General features: G+C 37.0%; 1 protein-coding gene across 1 annotated transcript in view; it reads right to left on the bottom strand.

The window, feature by feature from the left end:
- lt (vacuolar protein sorting-associated protein light) overlaps positions 1 to 22,576 on the bottom strand; it is a 286,135-nt gene that overhangs the window by 75,818 nt on the left and 187,741 nt on the right. The window contains exons 18-20 of the mRNA XM_090383057.1: positions 16,733 to 16,873; positions 6,025 to 6,161; positions 4,016 to 4,115 (exon numbers count right to left, since the gene is read on the bottom strand). Of these exons, the coding sequence (XP_090239183.1) occupies positions 4,016 to 4,115; positions 6,025 to 6,161; positions 16,733 to 16,873 (378 nt within the window). The remainder of the gene's footprint in view (positions 1 to 4,015; positions 4,116 to 6,024; positions 6,162 to 16,732; positions 16,874 to 22,576) is intronic.

Genomic DNA, 22,576 nt, shown 5'->3' with positions numbered 1-22,576 from the left:
CGATTTATTTTTCTAGTAACTCACAGAAGTTATCAAATTTTTTTTTAATACAGAGTGTTTTTTTATTGTCTTTGTTTTACAATCAAATTTAGAGACACAATATATGCTGTAAGTATGAACAAAGTTTCATTTATTACACTTTTTCTAGTTATATATTTTTTTTGTTTATATTTTACCGTACTCAAACAGGAATGTGAGGCATTACTGTATAAGTTTTGTTTTTGTTTATGATGAATCATAAACCGGGTGATAATGGAGCCAAAGATTTTTTATGGCAAAAAGAAATACACCAGACTTGAAGTTATCGAAGACATTGCAAATCAAGAATCTAATGATAATGAGGTTTTTGAAATTTGCATATTACCTCCAAATTTTGAAGAGTTGACAGATTGTGAAGAGTTTGATGAAGATGTTTTACAGACCTTAATTCATTTCTAAAAGGAATTCCTGGTTCATGGAAATTTCATTTGAAAATACCAATGAAGATATTTTATCCCCAGAAGAAGAAGATGATGTTCCAGAAGATAAAAGTGGTAGCGATTCAACGGTATATCTTGAATTCAAAAAAAGCAAAATGGCTGAAGAGGCATCCAGAATATGCACCTTTTGGAACAAATGAACATTGTTTTACAAGTGAGTTAGATGCTGTGAAAAATGACTTAAAAGATTTGTCCCCACCCAAAATATTTGAAAAACTTTTTAGTGATGAAATCGTAGACTATATGCAAACAAACAGTAATATACACTCAACAAAAAAATAATCACGAATTTACTATCACCAACAAATATATGCAAAGTTTTATTGCAATATTGCTTTTGACAGGATATCATAACCTTCCTCAAGAAAGAATGTATTGGTTGCTGGATGAGGACTTGGGTGTCTCGTGCATAATGCCATGTCAAGATAACGATATCTAAAAATAGAGATTAGTATATCTGGCCAAAATGATGAATCTGGAAATTGTCAAGATTGAATGAACAAAGTTAGGCCAATAATGAATATGGACATAAAAAAAAATTTTGACAGTGGGTTTTTTTTTCACAAGGAACTGTCAGCAGACGAGTAAATGGTGAAGTATTTTGGACATAATCCAGCCAAACAATTTATCAAGGGGAAACCGGTGAGGTGAGGTTACAAAATTTGGATGGTAAGTAGTTCTTCTGGGTATTGCTAAACTTTTGACGTCTATTGCGGAAAACCAACTAAAGAAACTAAAAATGTGAAGAGTATACCTGTAGATGCAAGAGTGGTTATTTATTTTTTTGGAACATGTGCTGGATCCATCAAACCACGTAGGTTCCTTTGACAATTATTTTACAACGTACTCGTAAAATAATGAGCAATGATATTTTGAAAAAGAAGAAAACAAGAGCTATAGGAACTGTGAGGGACAATCAAGTTCAACACTGTTCTATTATGGCATCTAAAGAAATGAAAAAAAAAAAAAAAAATGGAAAGAGGTACTTATGACTATAAGTTTGATGTCATCAACGGCTTATTTATGTATAAATGGAAAGATAACAATGTATGTTCTATTCTTACCAATCAGGGGCGGCTCTTTGACAGGCACTGCAGAACTGCAGTACCCCCAGCTTTTTAAATCTAAATATACAGTCAACAAAGTTATATGAAATTTTGTGGAGAACAATGCAACACAATGAATATTTTTATTAACAGGTCCCACATACAGTATACTCATCCTCTATTTCCAATAATCATTTCGATAATAAACAAATAAAAACACAAAATTGTTATCAACTTTGAAGTTTAACCGTAGGTGGAACTGTGCGCTACACAGTTCCACATTTTGGCCTCAGTGGTTGAGTCAATGCCTAGTTGGCAGGTTGCCGATACGCATTTTTTAGAGGTGATAAAATTAGTCAAAGGAACTGCGGAGCGAGCAGCCAATTAGAACAGTGCACTAAACTTGAATGAAAAAGTTATTAATCTATTTCCAACAAATAAAAACTGAAGAATGGATTTTATTTTTAAATAAAATTTCAAGATTACCCAAATCTTTTAATGGTAAGTGTCCAGTTAATGTTTTGTGGTATTTTTAACTTGCTTATTATTATTATTAATAATACCATCTATGTCTACATGTCTTACAACCAAAGCAATTTAATGTAACTTTAACAAGCAGCACCCCCATACATCAGAGTCACGAGCCGCCACTGTTACTAATTATGATTTTATTGAACCATTACAATATGTAAAATGATGGTCAAAAACTGCAAAAGCTAAGGTCAATGTAGAACAGCCCGAATCATTTGCATCGTACAATAGTGGAATGGGTGGCATAGATACCCATGACCAATGTATCTTTGTACAGGATAGCGATAAGAGGTAAGAAATGGTGGTGGGTCCTGTTTACATACATGTTAGATATGACCATCACTAATGCGTGGAAGTTGCACCAAATGACAGCAGTATAAAAATGAATCAATTAGATTTTTGTCCAAACATCGTACGAAGTTATTTTAAAGATCAGAACATCAACAAGAAGCAATAAGAAGCAAAAAGCCAGAAGTTCCATGAATATTAGTGAAGGCCATCACTTTCCAGAAAAAACTGATAGACAATTCAAATGTGTTTGTCATACGAAAGCTAGGTGGTCATGTGAGAATTGTCAAAAAACAAGGTGCACTGAAAAAGGCTGCTTCAAAAATATCACTTATCTGCCTAACGTTCCCATTTGAGGACACCTGTTTTTCTAAAAAAATAAATACATTTTCTTTGAAATTTTGGTATTGTTTGTTTCCTTGACTTATAATCTCACCATAATATTGAGTGAAAGGAGTTTTGATAGATAGTTTTTTCATAGGGATTAATGGGTTAACAGTAGAAGGAATGAAGGGGATGAATCACATTGAGCTACTTGATGTCAGTGGATTAACTATTTAATCCTGCTGAGGTTGCTGACAAATTGAATAGGTATTTTGCATCTACATTCACAGATTAGGAATTCTTTAGGGAAGGAGATTCCAGATGTTTATCAAACTGCAAAAGGGAGCTAAATGACTTTGTGATAACTGAGAAGAAAGTGGAAAAGAAACTGTTGAAGCTGAACATAAAAGAGACACCTGCATGGATGGGATCTATCCAATCATATTATGGGAGGCAGTAAAGGAGGTAAGCAAACCCTTAGCCATAATTATGAGACCATCCTTGGATTCAGGGGAGGTTCCTATAGACTGGAGATGTGAAAATGTATCCCCAATTCATAAAGGGGGAATCAAAAGGTGGCATTAGTAATTACAGACCTGTTAACTTAACATCTATTCCAAGAAAATGGAGTCACTGGTTAAAGAATTAATGTAGGACCATTTGGACAGGAATGCAATTATAGTAGTCACAGCATGAATTTGTTAAGGGACAGTCGTGTCTAACCAATCTGATAGGTTACTGTGATACATTACCCTGTACCAAATAAGACTGTGATAGATGCATTATGGCCTTAGTAGCCCTTGTGCCAATAAATCCAACAAACAACAACTATGATGCAGTGACCAAGGAAATGGATGATAAAAATAATTTTGATATCATATAGTTGGATTTTAGGAAGGTTTTTGATACTGTTACATGTAAAAGACTGCTATATAAACTGGGGCAATGTGGTTTTCCTTCAGCCAGTGAGTGGTTGATTGTTGGAATAGGTTTCCATCTTTTGTTGTAGTAGAAGTGGATGGTTTGAATAAATTCAGTGAAGAACCAGACAAATCCTTGGAGGGCACGCAGGGGTGAAGTGGTGTGTGTGTGTGTGTGTGTGTGTGTGTGTGTGTGTGTGTGTGTGTGTGTGTTTTTTATTTTTTTTGGCTGATGATATATAAACTTGCTTTCTTGAATCATTGCCACTACCACATCTATTTATTCAAATTATTCAAGATGCTATGAATATGGAAGGAAATTGGACGGTGTTTTCCTACATTAAGACAAACAGTTCTCCAAAATAAATTAATTAAAAGCAGTAAAAACATTTAGTAAGAGATAAAAATACTGATTTAACTTGTGTACCTGTGATAATAATGCCCTTTTTTTGCTGTTTATGCAGCCTTTCTAATAAAGCATAGCAATCTGATACCAGAATTTTTTTGCAGCCTTCTTGAAGAGATATCTAGAAAAAAATTACAATGAATTACCATAAATAAATTATAGATTAAATGGATTATTACTTGTTTTTGTGTGGAGAGCATGACCATTCTATGTTCATAGCTGTCTAACTTTAAAACAGTGTTTCTCAACTTCTGGAGTAACAATACTTTTATTGATTTCAAACATACAATGTGTATATCAATTTATTCCTTGAAGGATTAATTACCTACCATCTACATAGTAACTTAGTAATTTAAAAGTCTAGAAGTTGACAACTATTGATCTTCAGAGGCATCAACTTTCTTTTGAAATATGAATCCAGAGTTGATTATATACTACCTTTCTTCTTCTAATTCAGGATTTTCTTGTGGCAATAAAGATCAACTTCAACATACTTGATAACCTTGGAAGATCTTTCTGTATTCAGGTCCTCATCTAAAAGTTCCTACATTACCCCCATGACTGGAGAAATCTATCAATGTTTAAGTTGTAGTTTCTCTTTCTCCATCTTTTCGCCAAATGACTCATCTGTGGCCTTTAATTTATTCAAGTGAATCAGTTCTTGAGTTCTAAGCTATTCAAGCATGTGCTTCCAACAGTTCTTTAACAGAGGGCTGTAATTCCTCAAGTCCAGTTGGAAAAATATTGGTCGAGACTTTGAAGAAAAAAGGCAAACTAATATCAAATATTTTGATTTTAAAGCCAGCCATTCAAGCATTTTAAGAATCATGTAAATTTGCACAGCCTGCATATAACAAGCGGCAAAGCGCAGACATGGAAATAGCAAAGGAGTTTGGAAAAACAATTGGAGGATATTTGCCAAAGCAGATTTTTAGCATAGGCAAAACAGTACTTTTTTTTTAGAAGAAATGCTGGGCTAGTGCTAAGCTTCAATGTATCAAAGATTGTCTCACACTTTTGGGAGGTAATCTTGAGGGTGACATAGGTTGTCTTGAACTTCTTTTGGAAGTTAATCTTGACAGTGACTACACGACTGGCCACTTTTCAGCTTTCGTCGCATTATAGTGTGATGAACATTATCTTTCTTGGCAACAACATATAACAATGTGCTGCCAAGATTATGCTAATTTCTTTTTTCAATCGATAATGCTCCTGAGGTCACTCCATAAATGTTGAAGACTTGCAATATATTATTATTTTTATTTTTTTGCCTTCCAACACCACCTCCATCCTACCACAAATGAATCATTTGGGCATTATATCAACCTTCAAGACTTACAGCTCACCATGAGGTACTTTGGCTTAAAGCAGTTATGGAAGAACCACACTACCAAAATCAATAGCAGGTAGGAATATAGTTGCTGTTTTCCAGAAATCACACACACACACACACACACACACACACACACACACACACACACACACACACACACACACACACACACCTTATCCTGGGCATACACCACATTATGCCATTATGACTTTTATTTGTTTGGGTCTCAAAAGAATGCTCTATGGAGAAAACATTTTGAATCTGACAAAGCATGAAGATAATGTTTCATTACTGGCTGGCTGACTGCATGCACAAGATGGAACTCTTGTATGATGGCATAAAATTATTGATTTCTTGGTACAAATTTGTGGAACATAATGGAAATTATGCAAAAACGCAAAAAAAAAGTCCTATATTTTCACAATGCTATAGCTAATTAATAGTGTTGTTGTTTTAATCTAAAAAACTTTTTCCAAAAAAGATTGGAACAATTTATGGAGTGGTCATATAACTAATTACCATTATAATAATCATTTTTGAAATTTAGTACATCTGAATGATAAAGAAATTCAGTTACTCTGATACCTAACAATAATTAGGCTATTTTATTCAAAAGTTATAATTATTTCAAGTGTATTCCTTAAGTCATAAAATACATGTAAATTTTTTTAAAAATTTATTTTAACAAAATGCCTACCTGTAGATTATAATCTTGTAAAATTTTAACTAGAGAATCTCTAAGTCCTGGGATCTGCATGTCTTTTGGAATCTTCTCAATCAAGGAAATAGGATTTGCATGTGCTCCTATGTTTTGCAGTAGTATAGTTATAAAATCTAAGAGGAGAAGAAAAAAACACTCTTTTCACCAATAGAGTACATAGTGAAAGATAATTAACATCTCTTTTGACAAATTCCCATATGAGCACATGAAGCATGTTATTTACAGCGATAAGTTACCTGTTTATTTACTAAATTTAAGATTAAAGTCTATGAGAAAAAGTTATTAAAAAAGTTAAAAAAAAAAAAAAAAGTCTTTAAAAGGCAAGAAATGACATGATGTTAGTATTTTCCTATTGAGCATGTAGCATTCATATATTATTGTACATTTTATACAGAAAGACACATTTCCTAAAATGTCTGTCTGTCTAATTTGATAATCTGAGAGGTATAATGTGATGTAGTGATAATCTGATGTATAAATAATTGGCATAAATGACTATTCAAAAATCCATGCATCATATGCCTCTACTAATGTTAACTAGCATTAGTAGAGGCATATAATGAAAGAGGTATCTGGAAAGTTCACTGCCCACAATTGACTGCCAGGAAAATTCGTCGTCAGGGTTTAATTAAATACTTTATTATTATAATAACATTCTGTAGTATGATAAAAAAAATAATTACGAATAACTGAGTTGCAGATAAAAATAAAAATATTATTAGTACAAAGAAAATAGTCAAAATAGAACAATGAAATTAAATTTTTATTATTACAAAATAGTAGTCTTACATATAAAATATGATAAAAATTTTATTATTACACATAAAATAGACAAATATAAAATATTTCATTATGACAAAAATTTAGTTATCACTAATACTATATATATAGTAAACATAATATTAAGTAGTAAATAGACAAAATTTAATAAGAAATGTTATAAGCTATGCCTATAATAAAACCTAGAATATTATTCGGATCATATTCATTGACAAGTTTTCTCACACGCACGGCACTGTCACAATATTTTTTCTTTGGCACTTGCGATTCATGTCCACTCACATATTGTTTGAACCACACTTCTTTTAGGCTTTGTTTTTTTTTAAACAGTTTATAAATTTCCACATGTTTGTATGATGGGTCGATACTTGTTCTTCAAAACCTCTATAACCTTTATTTTAAACTGTTTTTGGAAAACCTTCCAAAACAGTTTAAAATAAATTTCACATTCCATGTGGAAAATGTGGTTGCCATCGTTGCTGCCTTCTTTGTGGATGTCCAATCCACACATCCTCAAAGTAGTCAAGAACTTCTTGAGCTTCTGGAAGAAAAATCCCACTTTCACATAAAAACTCAAATACATCTACTACTGCAATTGCTGGCACAAAAGCTATTGCAGATAACATTTCTTTAATGTGAAATCTGTGTCAGTTTCGTATCGTTGCTTTAGTCTATTTCTCTGAATTGTATGAAAAATACACTGAATGAAATGAAGAAACAACCTCGGTGTTTTGCGTTCGGGTAATTCCTTCTTACATGCACTAATCATCGCCCTCTCAAAATCTGTGGTTATCGATAATGGTGAAAGTGATGGCTCCAAATTCTTTAACTGTTGTAGAAGAGTTATGTAGGTACATTCTGACTTGTCAGGTAATAGTGCATACACTAATGGCAAAGATACATTCTGTTTCAAACCATGTATTGCGTATAACTGATGGAATAGCAGCAGAATGGTTTTACTGAATATCACTACAGTGGGTCGGAAGAGCTGAACCAGACATATGTATGTTGATTTCTAATATTTCTTATTGTTCTTTTAATACTGTCTACATGTGGAAGTCTAGGTGCTGCTGCTAGACTGCATTCATTAGTAGCACCTGATATTATGTAATGCGGTGCATTATCTACTTCTGCTGCATCACCACAATAATTGTGTTCTTTCTTCCATGTTCTAACAATTTTGTCATCAACTGTACTGACTCGCACTAGACATTTTGTTTTTTAATAATTTTACATTCTCAATGAGTGTTTTCTCGAATCTGCTTGTCTTTAAAGAAGCAGTGACCGCCGATTATCAACTTACTCTTTCCTTTTTCTGTCTGAATAAACTGGAGAGACATTTTGGACTGCTAATAAAGTAGGGACTGGAGCAAAATTAAGAAATGTCGTATTTATATGTCCTCTTAGGTATACTACTTAGTTTGCAAGTGACAGAAAAAAATACTATTTTATAAAATAAATATAAAAGCATTACATAAATAAACCCTGATGATAAATTTTCCTGGCGGTGATTTGTGGGCAATGAATTTGTGTGCAGTGAATTGTGGGTGAATGTTCCTAGATCCGATGCAAGAAAGAAAGCAAGCTAGAATAGAGCATCAAGCAAAAAAAAGGCTTTCTGGATTCTTATCTTGGCTCTAGCAGGTTCACCACATTATTCATCTCAAACCATGGTTGTACCGACTATGCTTTGTGACACATTGATATAAATACAACCCCTCTCAAAAGAATTCTCACAATGCAGGTAGTAGTAGTAGAGGCATATGACGCAAGAAAGCAAGCTTAAATAGCATCAGCCAAAAAAAAAAAAAAAAAATTCACACATCCATTCACTCCAAAAGATTGTCCAGTTCTTCCTTGAATTTATTTAAGCTATCAATTTCCATAACAACAGATGGAAGTGTGTTCCAGCAATCAACCACACTGGCTAAAGGCAAATTTTGGCATATCTATTCTACAACTCTTTCCTCAATTTGAATTTATGACCCCCTCAGGTGTGTAATCTGAGCAAGAGAAAGAATCCCATCAGCATTGAGCTTGCTGAAACCATTCAAGGCCTTATACAACTCAATCAGATCACCTCAGGTGCCTCGTCTCCTCAATCAGGTGCCTAGTCTCCAGACACTGTAATATGCAAAACTTAAGCCTTTCTTCGTAAGAGCAACCCTTTGTTCCATTCACTAATCTTGTTGCCCTTCTCTATACTTGTTCCAACAGCTCTACATCCTTCTTAAAATGAGGCCTCCAGACCTGTATACAGTACTCAAGGTGTGGCCTGACCATTGCCTTATACAAGGGAATAATCACCTCCTTATCCCTGCTAGAAAAATTCCTGTATATCATTGACAAGGCCCCATGAGCTGCTCTGGTAGCCTGCCTGCACTACTCAGAAAACTTCAAATCTGACTGGACAATTACTCCAGGTATTTTTCATTCTCTACTACCCTGAGTGTCTTACTGCAGAGTTGGTACATTACTCTGTGGTTACTGCTACCCATATGCAGTATTCTGCCACCTCTCAGCCAGTCTTTTCTAGATCCTGTTGCAGTAGCATACTGTCATTAACAACCCCGCCAACCTTATCATCTGCAAACTTTTGACATTAAGCCTAATATACCTTCATCAATATTATTCATAAATATAAAAAACATTGAACCTTGGGGGACTCCACTATTAACATCAGTCCACAAAGAGCAGTGTCCATTGATTACCACTATCTGTTTTCTTCCGCTCAACCATCCCTTTATCCATAACAGCAACTCGCCCTTAATGTGGCACCTCCGTAGCCAGGTGGGCAGGAGCAGCAGTGTGTAGCACACGCTTCTTGATTAGACCGGGTTCGAGCCTGTGAGCCACCAATTACGGAGGATGTGGAAAGGTCAGGGAATAATAACAACAACAGCCCCGAATGTCACACTGCTCCAATTTGTACAGCAGTCTTCCATGTGCAACAGTATCAAAAGCTCTCCTGAAATCCAAGTATATGATATCAAAATTATTTTATGCATCCAGTTCCTTTGTGACCACATTGTAGTATTCAATCAAATTGGTCCGACAACACTTCCCCTTATCCATCCACCTCTACAACCAGAGATGGAAGTTTATTCCACCAATCAACCGCAAGCCATCTAAAGGCAAACTTCTTCCCACCTGTTCTACAACCATCCCTTCCTCAGTTTGAATTTGTGTCCCTTCATGAGGGTAGTCTGAGCAAAACGAAGAATCCCATCAGCATTGAGCTTGCTCAATCCATTTATAGCCTTAAAAATTCAATCAGATCAGATCACCTCACAGGTGCCTAGTCTCCAGATGCTTCAATTAGCAGAACTGAAGCTTGTCTTGGTAAGTCTACTTTTTTGTTCCCTTCAATCTCATTGTCCTCCTCTGCACCCATTCCAGCAGCATGTTAGAGAGGCAACAAGAGAGAAATACCCCCTTGATCTGGTTATCAGCATTGATCCTTCATGCTTTAAGAATCCACAGATAAAAGAACCACAAGGTAGCAGTGATCACAGCATATTGATGTTGGATTTATTTAAAGATGTAACTTCCATCAAAGGGAAAGGGAAGTATTTTTGCTTTTGTAAAGGAAACTGTAGTGGTCCCAGATAGTTTTTAATTTTCATACAGTGGGACAAACTAATGATATTACCAACACCACATTCTAAATGAGATGCATTCAGGGAAATAATCATAGAAGCTACTAGGCTTTTCATATCAACCAAAAAAAACTTTTTAAGGCTTAGACCTAAATGGATGACAGATGAACTAAAGAGACAGGTGGCAAAGAAGAAATTTGCTTGGGATGCATATAAATTATAATGTGATATAGAAGCGTATGGTAGATATAAATTAGTCTGCAATCAAGTTACAAAGGAGATTAGGCAAGTCCAGACAGATTATGGGAAATCATTGGCAAAGCATGCAAAGACTTCTTTACTTATTTAAACACTACAAGGAAGGGGAAAATCACATTGGTGCACTTTATATTGATGGTTTAACTATTGATGATCCTGCTCAGATTGCTGACAAACTGAATAGGTATTTTGCATCTATGTTCACAAAAGAAATTCTTCAGGGAAGTGGATCCCGGAAGTTTATCCTAACAAGGATTTGTAATAACTAAATGAATTTATAATAATGGAGAGGAAAGAGGAAGAGAAACAGTCGAATTTAAACATGAAAAGTGCACCTTGGGTGGAGTTCTATCCAATTATATTAAGGGAAGCAGCAAAGGAGATAAGCAGACCTTTAGTCATGATTGAGACTATCTTTCAATTCAGGTGAGGATTAGAGATGTGTGAATGTATTCCCAATTGATAACGGGGAATCAAAAGGCGATATGAGTAATTACAGATCTGTTAACTAACATATGTTGTCGTTAACTTCTGTCAGAGAAAATAATGGAGTCTCTGGTTAAAAAAGAATCCAGGACCATCTAAACAGGAATGTAATTATACTGGTCATAGCATGGATGTGTTAAGGGGCAATCTTATTAGACCAATCTGAATGGCCAGATAAGATCCCCCCCTTATCTGAAAAATCTCATAAGATACTATGATGCAGCAATAAAGGAATTGGATGCAAAAACAATTTTGATATCATATGCTTGGATTTCAGGAAAGCTTTTGATAGAGTTTCACATAACAGACTGCTGTACAAATTGAAGCAGTATGGCATTAAGGGCAAGTTAGTGTTATGGATAAAGGGATGGTTGAGTGGGAGAAGACAGAGAGTGGTTATCAATGAACACTGCTCTTCATGGAGTAATGTTATTGGAACAGTCCCATAGGGTTCAGTGGTGGGCCCATTGTTTTCTCTATTTATTAATGTCATTGATGAAAGTATATCAGGCTTAATGTTTACATTTAGTAGACATTAAGCCTGATGATACAAAAGTTGGCAGGGTAGTTAACAATAGTAATTAAGGCATGTTACTGCAACTAGATCTAGAAAGGTTAGGCAGATAGGCTGAGAAATGGGAATTGAAGTTTAACATTGACAAACAGAAAGTACTGCATATGAGCAGCAATAATCCCACAGTAACATACCAACTGTGTGGTACTTCCTTCAGGTTAGTGGAAGATGGGAAGGATCTGAGGGGTAATTGTGCAGTCAGATATGAAGTTCTCTGAACAGTACAGACAAGCTGCCAAAGCAGGTTAGTCAATGATAAGCAGGAATTTTGTTAGCAGGAGGGATAAGGAGGTAATTATTCCATTGTATAAGGTAATAACTAAGCCACATCTTGTGCACTGCACACATCTGGATGCTGTAGAACTGCTGGAGTGGGTACAGAGGGCAATCTCGAGATTGGTGAGGGAAACAACTTACCAAGAAAGGTTTCCCTTTTGAAAATTGCAGCGTCTGCAGACTAGGCATATACAAGTTGATCTGATTGAGGTTTTTAAGGTTTAATGGCTTGAGGAAACTTAATGCTGATGGGATTCTTCCTCAGACTGTGCACGAGGGAACATACATTCAAATTGTGGCAGGATCGTTGCAGAATAGATGTGTGGGTGTTTGTCTTTAGCCAATGATTGATGATCAAGCTTCCACCTATTGTTGTGGAATTGAATAGTCTGAATAAATTCAAGCAAGGACTGAACAAATTATTCAAGAGGATGGATAGGCAAAATGGATTTTTTTTTTTGGCTGATACTGTATAAGCTTGCCTTCCTGCATCATTTCCCACTACCAACTAACTAATAATTGTTTAAATTCCCTCTCCCCCAGTTGGCATTCACCAGCACAAATGATTCATTTTCTATACAATTGCTCGCCCCAAACATTTTTCTATCAAGACATTGTCATTTTAAAAATGTTCCCTTATAGAGGACTTCTGGCTTCGTTTTTGCAAGTCTTCCATTTTAGGATTTAACTAGTGATTGATGTTTGTTAGAACCTATAGCAACATTAAGTAAAAATGAGCTGAATAACGTTGCAAACAATATCATTACTACAAGGTATAACATGGCTGTAAATTGGCAAGGATGCATTCCTGTATCTATGTTCATATGAATTTTTTCATTATTTTGGTGAGCAGACTTTACCTAACAGATTTGGTCAGATCTTTCAGAATCTCCTTATATATGTGTGCAGTAAAAGTAAAGTGCAGCCATTATCAACCCACTGCAGGATGGAAGCCTCTCAACAATTCATGCTGAGGGAAATGGACCATAATCTGCCACGCTGGTCCAGTGCGGGTTGGCAGATCGACCGTATTCAGCAGTCAGGGGCTTGAACCCAGGTCTACTCAAAGAGCGTGTGCTACTGCACTCCCGCTCCCGCTCCTGCCCACTCGGCTACGTGTGCAGTGCTCTCCCCCTAATGAAAAAAGGTCCTGGAACGCAAAAAGTTATAATTGCATTATTAATAGGATATACTATTGCTTCATAATAAATGGAAATTTATTCACAATACAGTCATAGACATATGACATACAAGTCCCTAATTGATGAAAAGAAAATTATTTGCTCTCTCTTACTGGTGAGTGTGTGATTTAGAATTTGGGGAGTAAAATGTGTACAACAAGGATAGGAAGTGAGATGGGATAATGCTGTTAGTTAAGAAACAAAATCCAAGAAAGTGTGTCCAGTTGACATATATGGACACTTCAATGTTGAGTCAGTTTGTTGTGACATAAGCACTGGGAAAGCAAAAATGAGAGTAGGAGTGAGTATAGGCCTAATGACTCTGATGAGTACAATAAACAATTGTATAGAGAAATAAGAGTGGACCAGTAAATCAGAATGTCTTACAATGGGGGATTTTAACTTCCCAGATATTGACTAGAACTTGTGGGTTGGTCACTTGCCCACTAGCAAGACTTTTGTGGATTTATTGGGTGATTGTTTTCTGCAGCAGCATGTTTGAGAGGCAACCAGAGGGAGTAATACTCTTGATCTGATTACCGGCAGTGATTATTCATGCATTAAGAATTCGCATATAAAGCAACCACTAGGTGGCAGCGATCACAGTGTACTGCAGTGAAATTTACTTAAAGATGTAACTACCATCAGGGGTAAAGAGAAGGGTTTTTGCTTTCGTAAATGTGACTACACTGGTCTCAGACAGTTTTTAAATTCTATACAGTGGGACCAACTCATGATGTTACCAACAGCAAATTCTAAATGGGAAGTATTCGTGGAATTAATCTTGGAAGCTACTAGGCTTTTCATACCAACTAAGAAATACTGTTCAAGGTTTAGACCTAAATGGATGTCGGATGAACTAACGAGACTCATAGCAGAGAAGAAAAATGCATGGGATGCATATAAATTATCAGGCAGTAGCACTGCATTCCTATGTGCCACCAGTAAGCAAAATAAAATTTGCCGTCCTAAATGTTGAATACTGATAAGCACTGACCAATCAGAAAACAATATCGACAAAAAATTTTGGTGCCTTCTTGAACTGCCATCCGTAAGCGATGCTTACCTCTCCTACCATCTTACGGTGGCTCTGTTATCAGGTAACACAAAAGCCTACGGTAGATATAAGCTAGGTTGTAATCAAGTCACAAAGAAGGGTCAGGCAAGCAAAGGCAGATTACAAAAAATCTTTGGCAAAGGATGGAAAGAAAAACAGTAAAGACTTCTTTACTTATGAAAATTCTAGAAGGAAGGGGATGAATCAGATTGGACAACTTGATATCAGATGAAGTTTGGTGAGGGGAATGAACAGGTGCTCTTACCAAGAAAGGCTGAAGTTCTGCAAATTGCAGTGGCTGGAGACTAGGCACCTGTGAGGTGGTCTGATTGTATAAGGTGTATAAGGCTTTGAATGATTTGAGCAAGCTCAATTCTGATGGGATGCTTCCTCCTGCTCAGATTAAACACCTGAGAAGGCATAAATTCAAACTGAGGAAAGACAACTGCAGAATAGATGTGAGGAAATTTGCCTTTCGCCAGAGAGTGGTTGATCGCTGGAACAAACTTCCATCTGTCATTGCAGAAGTTGATAGTTTAAATAAATTCAAGGAAGAACTGGACAAATGTTTGGAGTGAATGGATGGGTGAAATAGAAAGTGTGCGGTTTTTTTTTTTTGGTCGATGCTGGTATCAGCTTGCTTTTTTGCATCATATGCCACTACTAATGCTAAATGTAGCTAAAACCACTAAGGAGAAAGGTGCACAATGCCTTTTTCAAATAAGAAGAAAGAAAGAAACATAATAAAATGTTTTTCAAATATGATTTCTTTCATTATGTGCTTTAATTTTTCTCTTTCATTATGTAAAGCTTGCTAGATATTTCCCATTAGTCCTGTACACAAAAGTTTTTTGATGTGAAAACATCTATGGGGCACTAGAGTAAAACTGATTGGTAATGAAATTTTTTACGGAAGTGACACAATTGACATCACTTCCTATTAGATGGCTGTTAGATTTTAAATGATGTCACTTCCTAAATGGTGCTAACAATGCTAACTCAGTCACTACCATTGATTCAGTAGAGTAAGCAGTAGGTAGTAATATCAAGCAAGAATAACAGCAGAATATTACGCAAGAAAGGGAGTAGTAATATTATGTAAGAATAAAATGCAGCCTTTAATAAAATCTACTTCTCAAGATTTTGATCAACATCAAACTTCTAAGTAGTGCAAGTAAGTAAGTAAGTTAGATCAAGCCATTCAAAAATTTAAACGGTTTTACTCTGTCACCATAGATGTTTTCACATAAAATAAAACATCTTTCGTGCATACAGGTTACACATGCTGCTTTTTTTTTTTTTTTTAAAATAGCTAATGCTCCTATTATGATGAAACTGCATTTTTCTTGCTAGGCCTGTATCATATTCACAATATGATTTCCTCCTCCTCTTTTCATTCTTCTCATATTTTTGTTTTTCAGAACTGGATTCTACATCCTAGTATTTTGTTCACATTATGGTATTTAATATAAATACCGTAACACAGACAAAGATTTCTGAGTGACTACTTTTTTAAAAACAAAACCAAAAAAACAAGGTTCCCACTGGTCAGCAGTCTTGAAATACTTCTGCCAAGTGTACATCATTATGTACATATATGTGTTAGTATTTTCTTGGTGTCTTTATTGTAAAAATTTTCAAATCTCTATAGCCTTTCTTTTATTTTAACCATTTCATTTCTAGAAATAATATATGACCATAATAATTTCACAAAATTTGACAAGCAAATTGTTGCAGCCTTTACTGTAGCTAAATAAATTAAGCAACAAAGGTAACTTACAATAATGAGCCTCCTTACTTTCCTTTTAATTCTGCTCCAATGGCATTCTTGTAGCTGATGATAAAGGTATCAATGTCCACACAGAATGTAATGCAATGCTCAACTGGTATGTTTTGATGTTCACATTCTGTGGGCATCAAATCTATATTCCATACAGTAGAATCATCTTTCAAAATAGGTATGGAAGTCCAGTACTCACAATTTTCTGTTTATTATCAAAAAGTGTTATGGCTATGAGATAAATCTCTATCTATTTCATTGCTGTCATTAGTTGGAAAAAAAAAAAAAAAAAAAATCAGTCAATTTGGAAAACCTTGAACAACTCCGGTCAGATGCCACTTCATTCAAAATAGCTGTTATTTTTGTCATGCCAGAACCATGCTTTTCTGAAACTTGAGAGTTAATTAAGCACTTTCCCAAATAAGGGTGTGGCATGATTTGGTTCGGTCATAGAAAGCTCTTCTATCAAAATTTAAATAAAACAGCACTCTTCTTGTATGGAATAAAAAAAAAATTATTGCAAAAATATTATAACAACAAATAAAATACTGTACAATTCATCCGAACAAGAATAGTACAATTACCTGCATATGAAATTGAAGCTTTAAGGCATTAATATTCAATATCATTTATTAGATTTTTTTCTCCCTTTCAGCTAATATTTTAAAATAGAGATATAACAACAGATAATACCTGGTTCATCGAGAGAGTACTTTATAACATCTTCCCACAAATCTTTATCACTATGTTCTTTACAAAATTCTATTGCTTGATTAATATCTTTTAACTCTTCCATTATCTGCTGCAAGGCTTGCTTGGTATTTCCCATTCGTCCTGTATAAAAAAAATTACTTTCCTTAAAAATTCTGAATACATTGCCACTAATACTACTAATAATAACAATAATAAGGCAATCTCCAAAAAAAACCCATGAAGAAAAGATTGGGAAGTAGACAGACCTAAGACGGGAGATCAAAGAGATGTGGCATATGCAACGTGACGACCATCCCGATCTTGGCATATCAACGACAAGTATGGTGCCAAAGACCCTATATAACAGCCTAGCGGAATAGATCTAAAAGAGAACTACAAGGAACTCCAGAAAGTTGCAATACTGAACACCTGTAGGATAGTTAGAGTTTCTCAACCAACAGTAACACTGGACATAACTGCCTATGCACTTCCTACCATTGGAGTGAACACCCATCAGGGAGAAATAATATAACAACAACAATAATAATAATAATAATTACTCAACCTAAGCAAGGAGTCCTCTCCCAACCAGGAGACACAAATGAAACTAGAAAAATGGGCAAAGAAGACACTCCATGGCAGATACTACAATGATCTCCATCAAGATTGCATAGATAAAAGTGCTTCCAATGCATGGCTCACGAGCGGGATGCTCTTCACCGAGACTGAAGGATTCATGCTCGCCATCCAAGATCAGGTAATCAGAAGCAGAAACTATAGAAAATACATTACCAAGGAGTCCACAGTGTCCAATAACACATGTCGAAGATACCACCTGGCCTCAGAAATGATCTACACATCACCGCAGGATGCAAGGTGATCAACCTGACTGAGTACACCCATAGAAACGACCAGGTACCAGGATAACACATCAGAAGCTAGCAAGGAAATACTAGTTGATCAAAGAAAGTGTACCTACTACAAGTAGGAACCCCAAGCAGTACTAGAGACCTCAACCCACAAGCTGTACTGGGACCGTGCCATGATAACAGACAAGACAATCCCACACAACAGACCGGACAATCCTTGCGGACAAGAAGGAAAAGACTAACTATCTGATTGACATAGTGGTATCAAACACTGGCAACCTGCAGAAAACCCATGGGAAAAAAATCAGGAAGTACACAAACCCAAGACAGGAGATCAAAGAGATGTGGCATACGCAACAAGTAACGACCATCCTGATCATCGTGTCAACCACCGGTATGGTACCAAAGACCCTACATAACAGCCTAGCAGCAATAGGTCTCCCAGTGAACACCTACAAGGAACTCCAGAAAGTTGCAATCCTGAACACATGTAGGATAGTTAGAGAGGTCCTCGACACAGTAATACCAGACATAACAACAAAAACCACCCTATGTACTTGGTAGCATTACCCATCATGAGGTGGAACACCCATCAGGGAGAAATAGTATAAAAGCAATAATAATAATAACCTAAGACAGAAGATCAAAGATATGTGGCATATGCAACAAGTAACGACCATCCCGATCGTGTCAACCACCAGTATGGTGCCATAACAGCCTAGCAGCAATAGGTCTCCCAGCGAACACCTACAAGGAACTCCAGAAAGTCGCAATCCTGAACACATGTAGGATAGTCAGAGTTCCTCAACCAACAGTAACACCACCAACCACCCTGTGTACTTGGTAGCAATACCCGTCATGAGGTGGAACCCCCAATCAGGGAGAAATAATATAAGAGCAAAATAATAATAATTAAGGAGCAAGAGGGCCCAGTGGTTATGACACTGCACTACTAGCCTGATGGACCCGGACTCAAGTTCCACTTTAGCAGAAGCGAATTAGTCTCTATAATTCTGGGAGACCAGTATAATAGTAATAAAATTAGAATAATAATAAAAAATATATATATAAATAAATAAAAATGAACATTGCATAAAATTGCTTCAGTAGACCTACCTTCCCTAAAGTCAAAGTGATGGCTGAGGCAGATGGTAGCACCATCTGGTGTCGCTCTCAACAACTAACACTACCACTGGACATAAGCTGAAGCTAAACAGGTCCATCCTCTATAGATGGATGATGTCGAAGAGAAATAACAATCATATTGAATCGAGTGTGGCACAGAATAAAATCATTCACATTCGGGTGTTAGGTAGGCAGAGGGGGTCGGCTCGAAAAGTCAGACAGTCTCCCAAGGAAGACAGTGCAGCAAGTAGCACTGTCCCCCTTATAGCTACCACAAGAGAAGGGCAAGACCATACAGTCCAGCCAACTGGAAGTGCTTCCTGCAAAACTGTGGTAGTGACTACCCAGGAAGGAAGAAAACGGTAATGCATTTTCTACCTGAATGGAGCATCGAAATGAATACATTCATCATGCAAGCATACTACAAAATAATCAAGCTAGAGACCAATATGACAACATACAGGTTGAGACTACATACCACGTGGTTGGAATGATTCCTAGATATTTGGGTCAACAAATAGCGAATAGCCAATCAGAGAAGAACCATCATCACAAAGAACCTGGTAGCTCCTGCAATCTTGGGAAAAATCAAGCAAGATGTGAGCAATCAACTACAAAGAACAAAGAACAGGAAAAACACAGAACCAGAGGAGGAAGAGCAAGAAGAAATTTAACTCAGAGCAGCTGAAGTGGAAAGAGACGAGGTCATGATATCCAGAATAGAAGATGAGTGGAAGAAGACCCTAACAGAATTCGAAGGAACGGACTCCACAACAACCCACGTGATACCAAAACTAAGACTCAATAGAATCCTGTGGAGAGTAATAGACCACCTCAATCAGCAAATAATACTACAATACCTCAACGACAATAGTGCAACACTGGAGGCTATCCACACAGCCATATACTGTGCTGCCATAGCAGCCACTAGGATTAATGGAATATGATTACCACAAAAAAAAAAAAAAAAAAAAAAGGAACTGCCAGCTTGGGAAAGAAGATTTCAGCGGAAGATAGAAGAATTAAGAGTCAAGATAGGCCAATTGACCAAGTACCAACAAGGTAACGGAGCAAGAAATTGATTGGAAAAGTGAAGAGCATCCTCAAGAGAGACAACATCCACAATAAACATGAGACCAGAAATTAGAGAATAGGAGAATACTTGGATACACTGAAGCAGAACCTCCTCGCACTCAGCAAGAGACTACGCTAATACAAAGAGAGCTCTCAGAGGAAAATAAACAACCGAATCCTGGATGAAAACTAAAGAGCCTTCTACAGGAGTCCCGGAGGAGATGGGAAAGACAGAAACAGACCACCCGAGGAGAAGACAATCTAGGAGTTCTAGGGCAACATACGAGCTGAGCCCCATGAATAGAACTAGAAAGGAAGAAAATCAAGGACGTACAAGAGATGAGAGAATGGGAAATTTGGGAGAAAGAAGTACAACAGTCAATCAGGAACTCTCACAACTTGTGAACCCCAGGAATAGATAGTATTCACAACCACTGGTACAAGAAGCTCACTTGGCCACATAAGCACCAAGCAGAGCAGTTCATCCAAATGGTAAGGCACCCAGAGACAAGCCCAAAGTTTCTAACTCAAGGTGCATATTCTAACCCAGTGCATATCTGAAGCCTAAAGACCAAGATACCCAGTGAAATACATGCCAATCACCTGTCTTCCAATGATGTACAAGATCCTGACCAGCTGCATAACCAAGAAGATATCAGACCATCTGGAGAGCCAGAACATAATGGCTGAAGAAAAGAAAGGATGCAAGGAGCAATTAACCATAGATACTGTAGTTATAGAACAAGCCTACAAGAAGCACTGCAACCTGTACTGGCCTACATCGATTACCACAAAGCCTTCGACTCTGTGCCTCAGAGCTTGCTAACAGAGCCTCTGAAGATCTACAAAGTCAATCCAACAGTGACAAACTTCCTAGAAGTAACCATGGCAAAATGAAGTACCACCATCATGGTTGAGAACATTACAACCAGATCGATCCCCATCAGGAGAGGATTATTTCAGAGGGATGCCGTGAGTTCACTGTGGTTCTGTCTAGCACTCAACCCACTATCCACCAAACTCAACAACAGCAAGTATGGATATAACATCAAAGAAGGAAAAAAAATCCTGTACATCCCTCCCACCTGATGTACATGGATGACAAAGCTCTACATGGCAACGAAGAAGCAACTCTAGCAATTACTCCAGATGATATCAGGATGGAATTCAGTCTAGACAAATGCAAGATCCACAGGTTGCATCAGGGGATATCAGTCGGCCAAAACTACCAGCTGCAGACTGGTAAAGAAATCAAAGTCATGGCAGAGTGAGAGAGACCTACAAATACCTGGGGATGATGCAGGCTCATCAGTTAGAGCACAAGGAAATCAAGGGAAAGCTGAATGGAGGGAACACACAGTTAAAGCCATATATACCTATGCAGTCCCAGTGCTAACATACCCCTTCAGGATCATAGATTAGACTAACACTGAGCTGGAGACAAGGACAATGATGACCAAGAACTGCCAACACCACCTGAAATCAGCCGTGGAGAGACTGACAATAGCTTGGCAAGAGGGAGGAAGGGGCTTGTTAGACCTCATCGAGCAACAGAAACAGCGATAGCTAACCTGAAGGATTACTTCCAGAAAAACACAGTGGCACTCTATCAGGCCATAAGGAAGACAGACAAGTGGCATACCCCACTCAACCTAAGCAAGGAATCCCCATCCATCCACCCAGACAGCACACATGAAGCTGGAAAGATGGGCAAAGAGGACACTCCATAGTAGACAATTAGAATGACCTTCAAGATCACATAAATGAAACGGCTTCCAATGCATGGCTCACAAGCTGGACACTCTTTCCTGAGACTGAAGGATTCATGCTCGCCATACAAAAGTAGGTAATTAACACCAGGAACTATAGAAAATTCATCGCCAAGGAGCCCGGAGTGTCAGATGACACATGTAGACGATGCCACCTGGCTTCAGAAACGATCCAACGCATCACCACAGGATGCAAGGTGATCACCCAGTAGACATGACCAGGTAGCCAGGATAATACATCAGAAGCCAGTGAGGAAATACCATTGATCAAAGAAAGTGTACTGTATTACAAGTACAAACCCAGGCAGTACTAGAGACCCCAACCCACAAAATGTACTGGGACTGTGCCATAATAACTGACAAGACAATCCTGCACAACAGACTGGACATAACCCTTGTTGACAAGAAGGAAAAGACTACCTAACTGATTGACATAATGGGGGCCAACACTAGCAGCCTTCCATGAGGAAAATGATCAGAAAGTACACAAACTTAAGACAGATGATCAAAGAGATGTGGTATATGCAACAAATAACAACTGTCTCGATCAACGTGTCAACCACTGGTATGGTGCCAAATACCCTACATAACAGCCTAGCAACAATAGATCTCTCAGATAACATCTACAAGGAATTCCAGAAAGTAGCAATCCTGAACACCTGTAAAAAGTATGGAATTGTCTTCAAGTTATGAAGTCAGAGAGTTCTTCAACTAACAGTAACACTAGACATAACAACCACCCTGTGTAATTAGTAGCAGTACCTGTCACAGGGTGGACCCCAATCAGGGAGAAATAACATAATAAGAGCAACAACAACAATAATAATAATGTGATAGCCTAATTTACTAATCTATACATTTTATTTGCCACAAACAGGATATTTGATTGGGATACCGAAACCAGGAATCTGGTGAAATATAGGCATAATGTAATGTATGTGGTCTAATGACATGTGGTCTACAGACTGAAAATCCTAGAAAAACTTGAAGACAATTCCATACTTTTT

This window comes from Mastigoproctus giganteus, chromosome 10 (genome assembly GCF_048544385.1).
Source record: "Mastigoproctus giganteus isolate SK-2022 chromosome 10, ASM4854438v1, whole genome shotgun sequence".
Taxonomy (NCBI): Eukaryota; Metazoa; Arthropoda; class Arachnida; order Uropygi; family Thelyphonidae; genus Mastigoproctus; species Mastigoproctus giganteus.
This window is presented reverse-complemented; position numbering and strand designations above follow the sequence as displayed.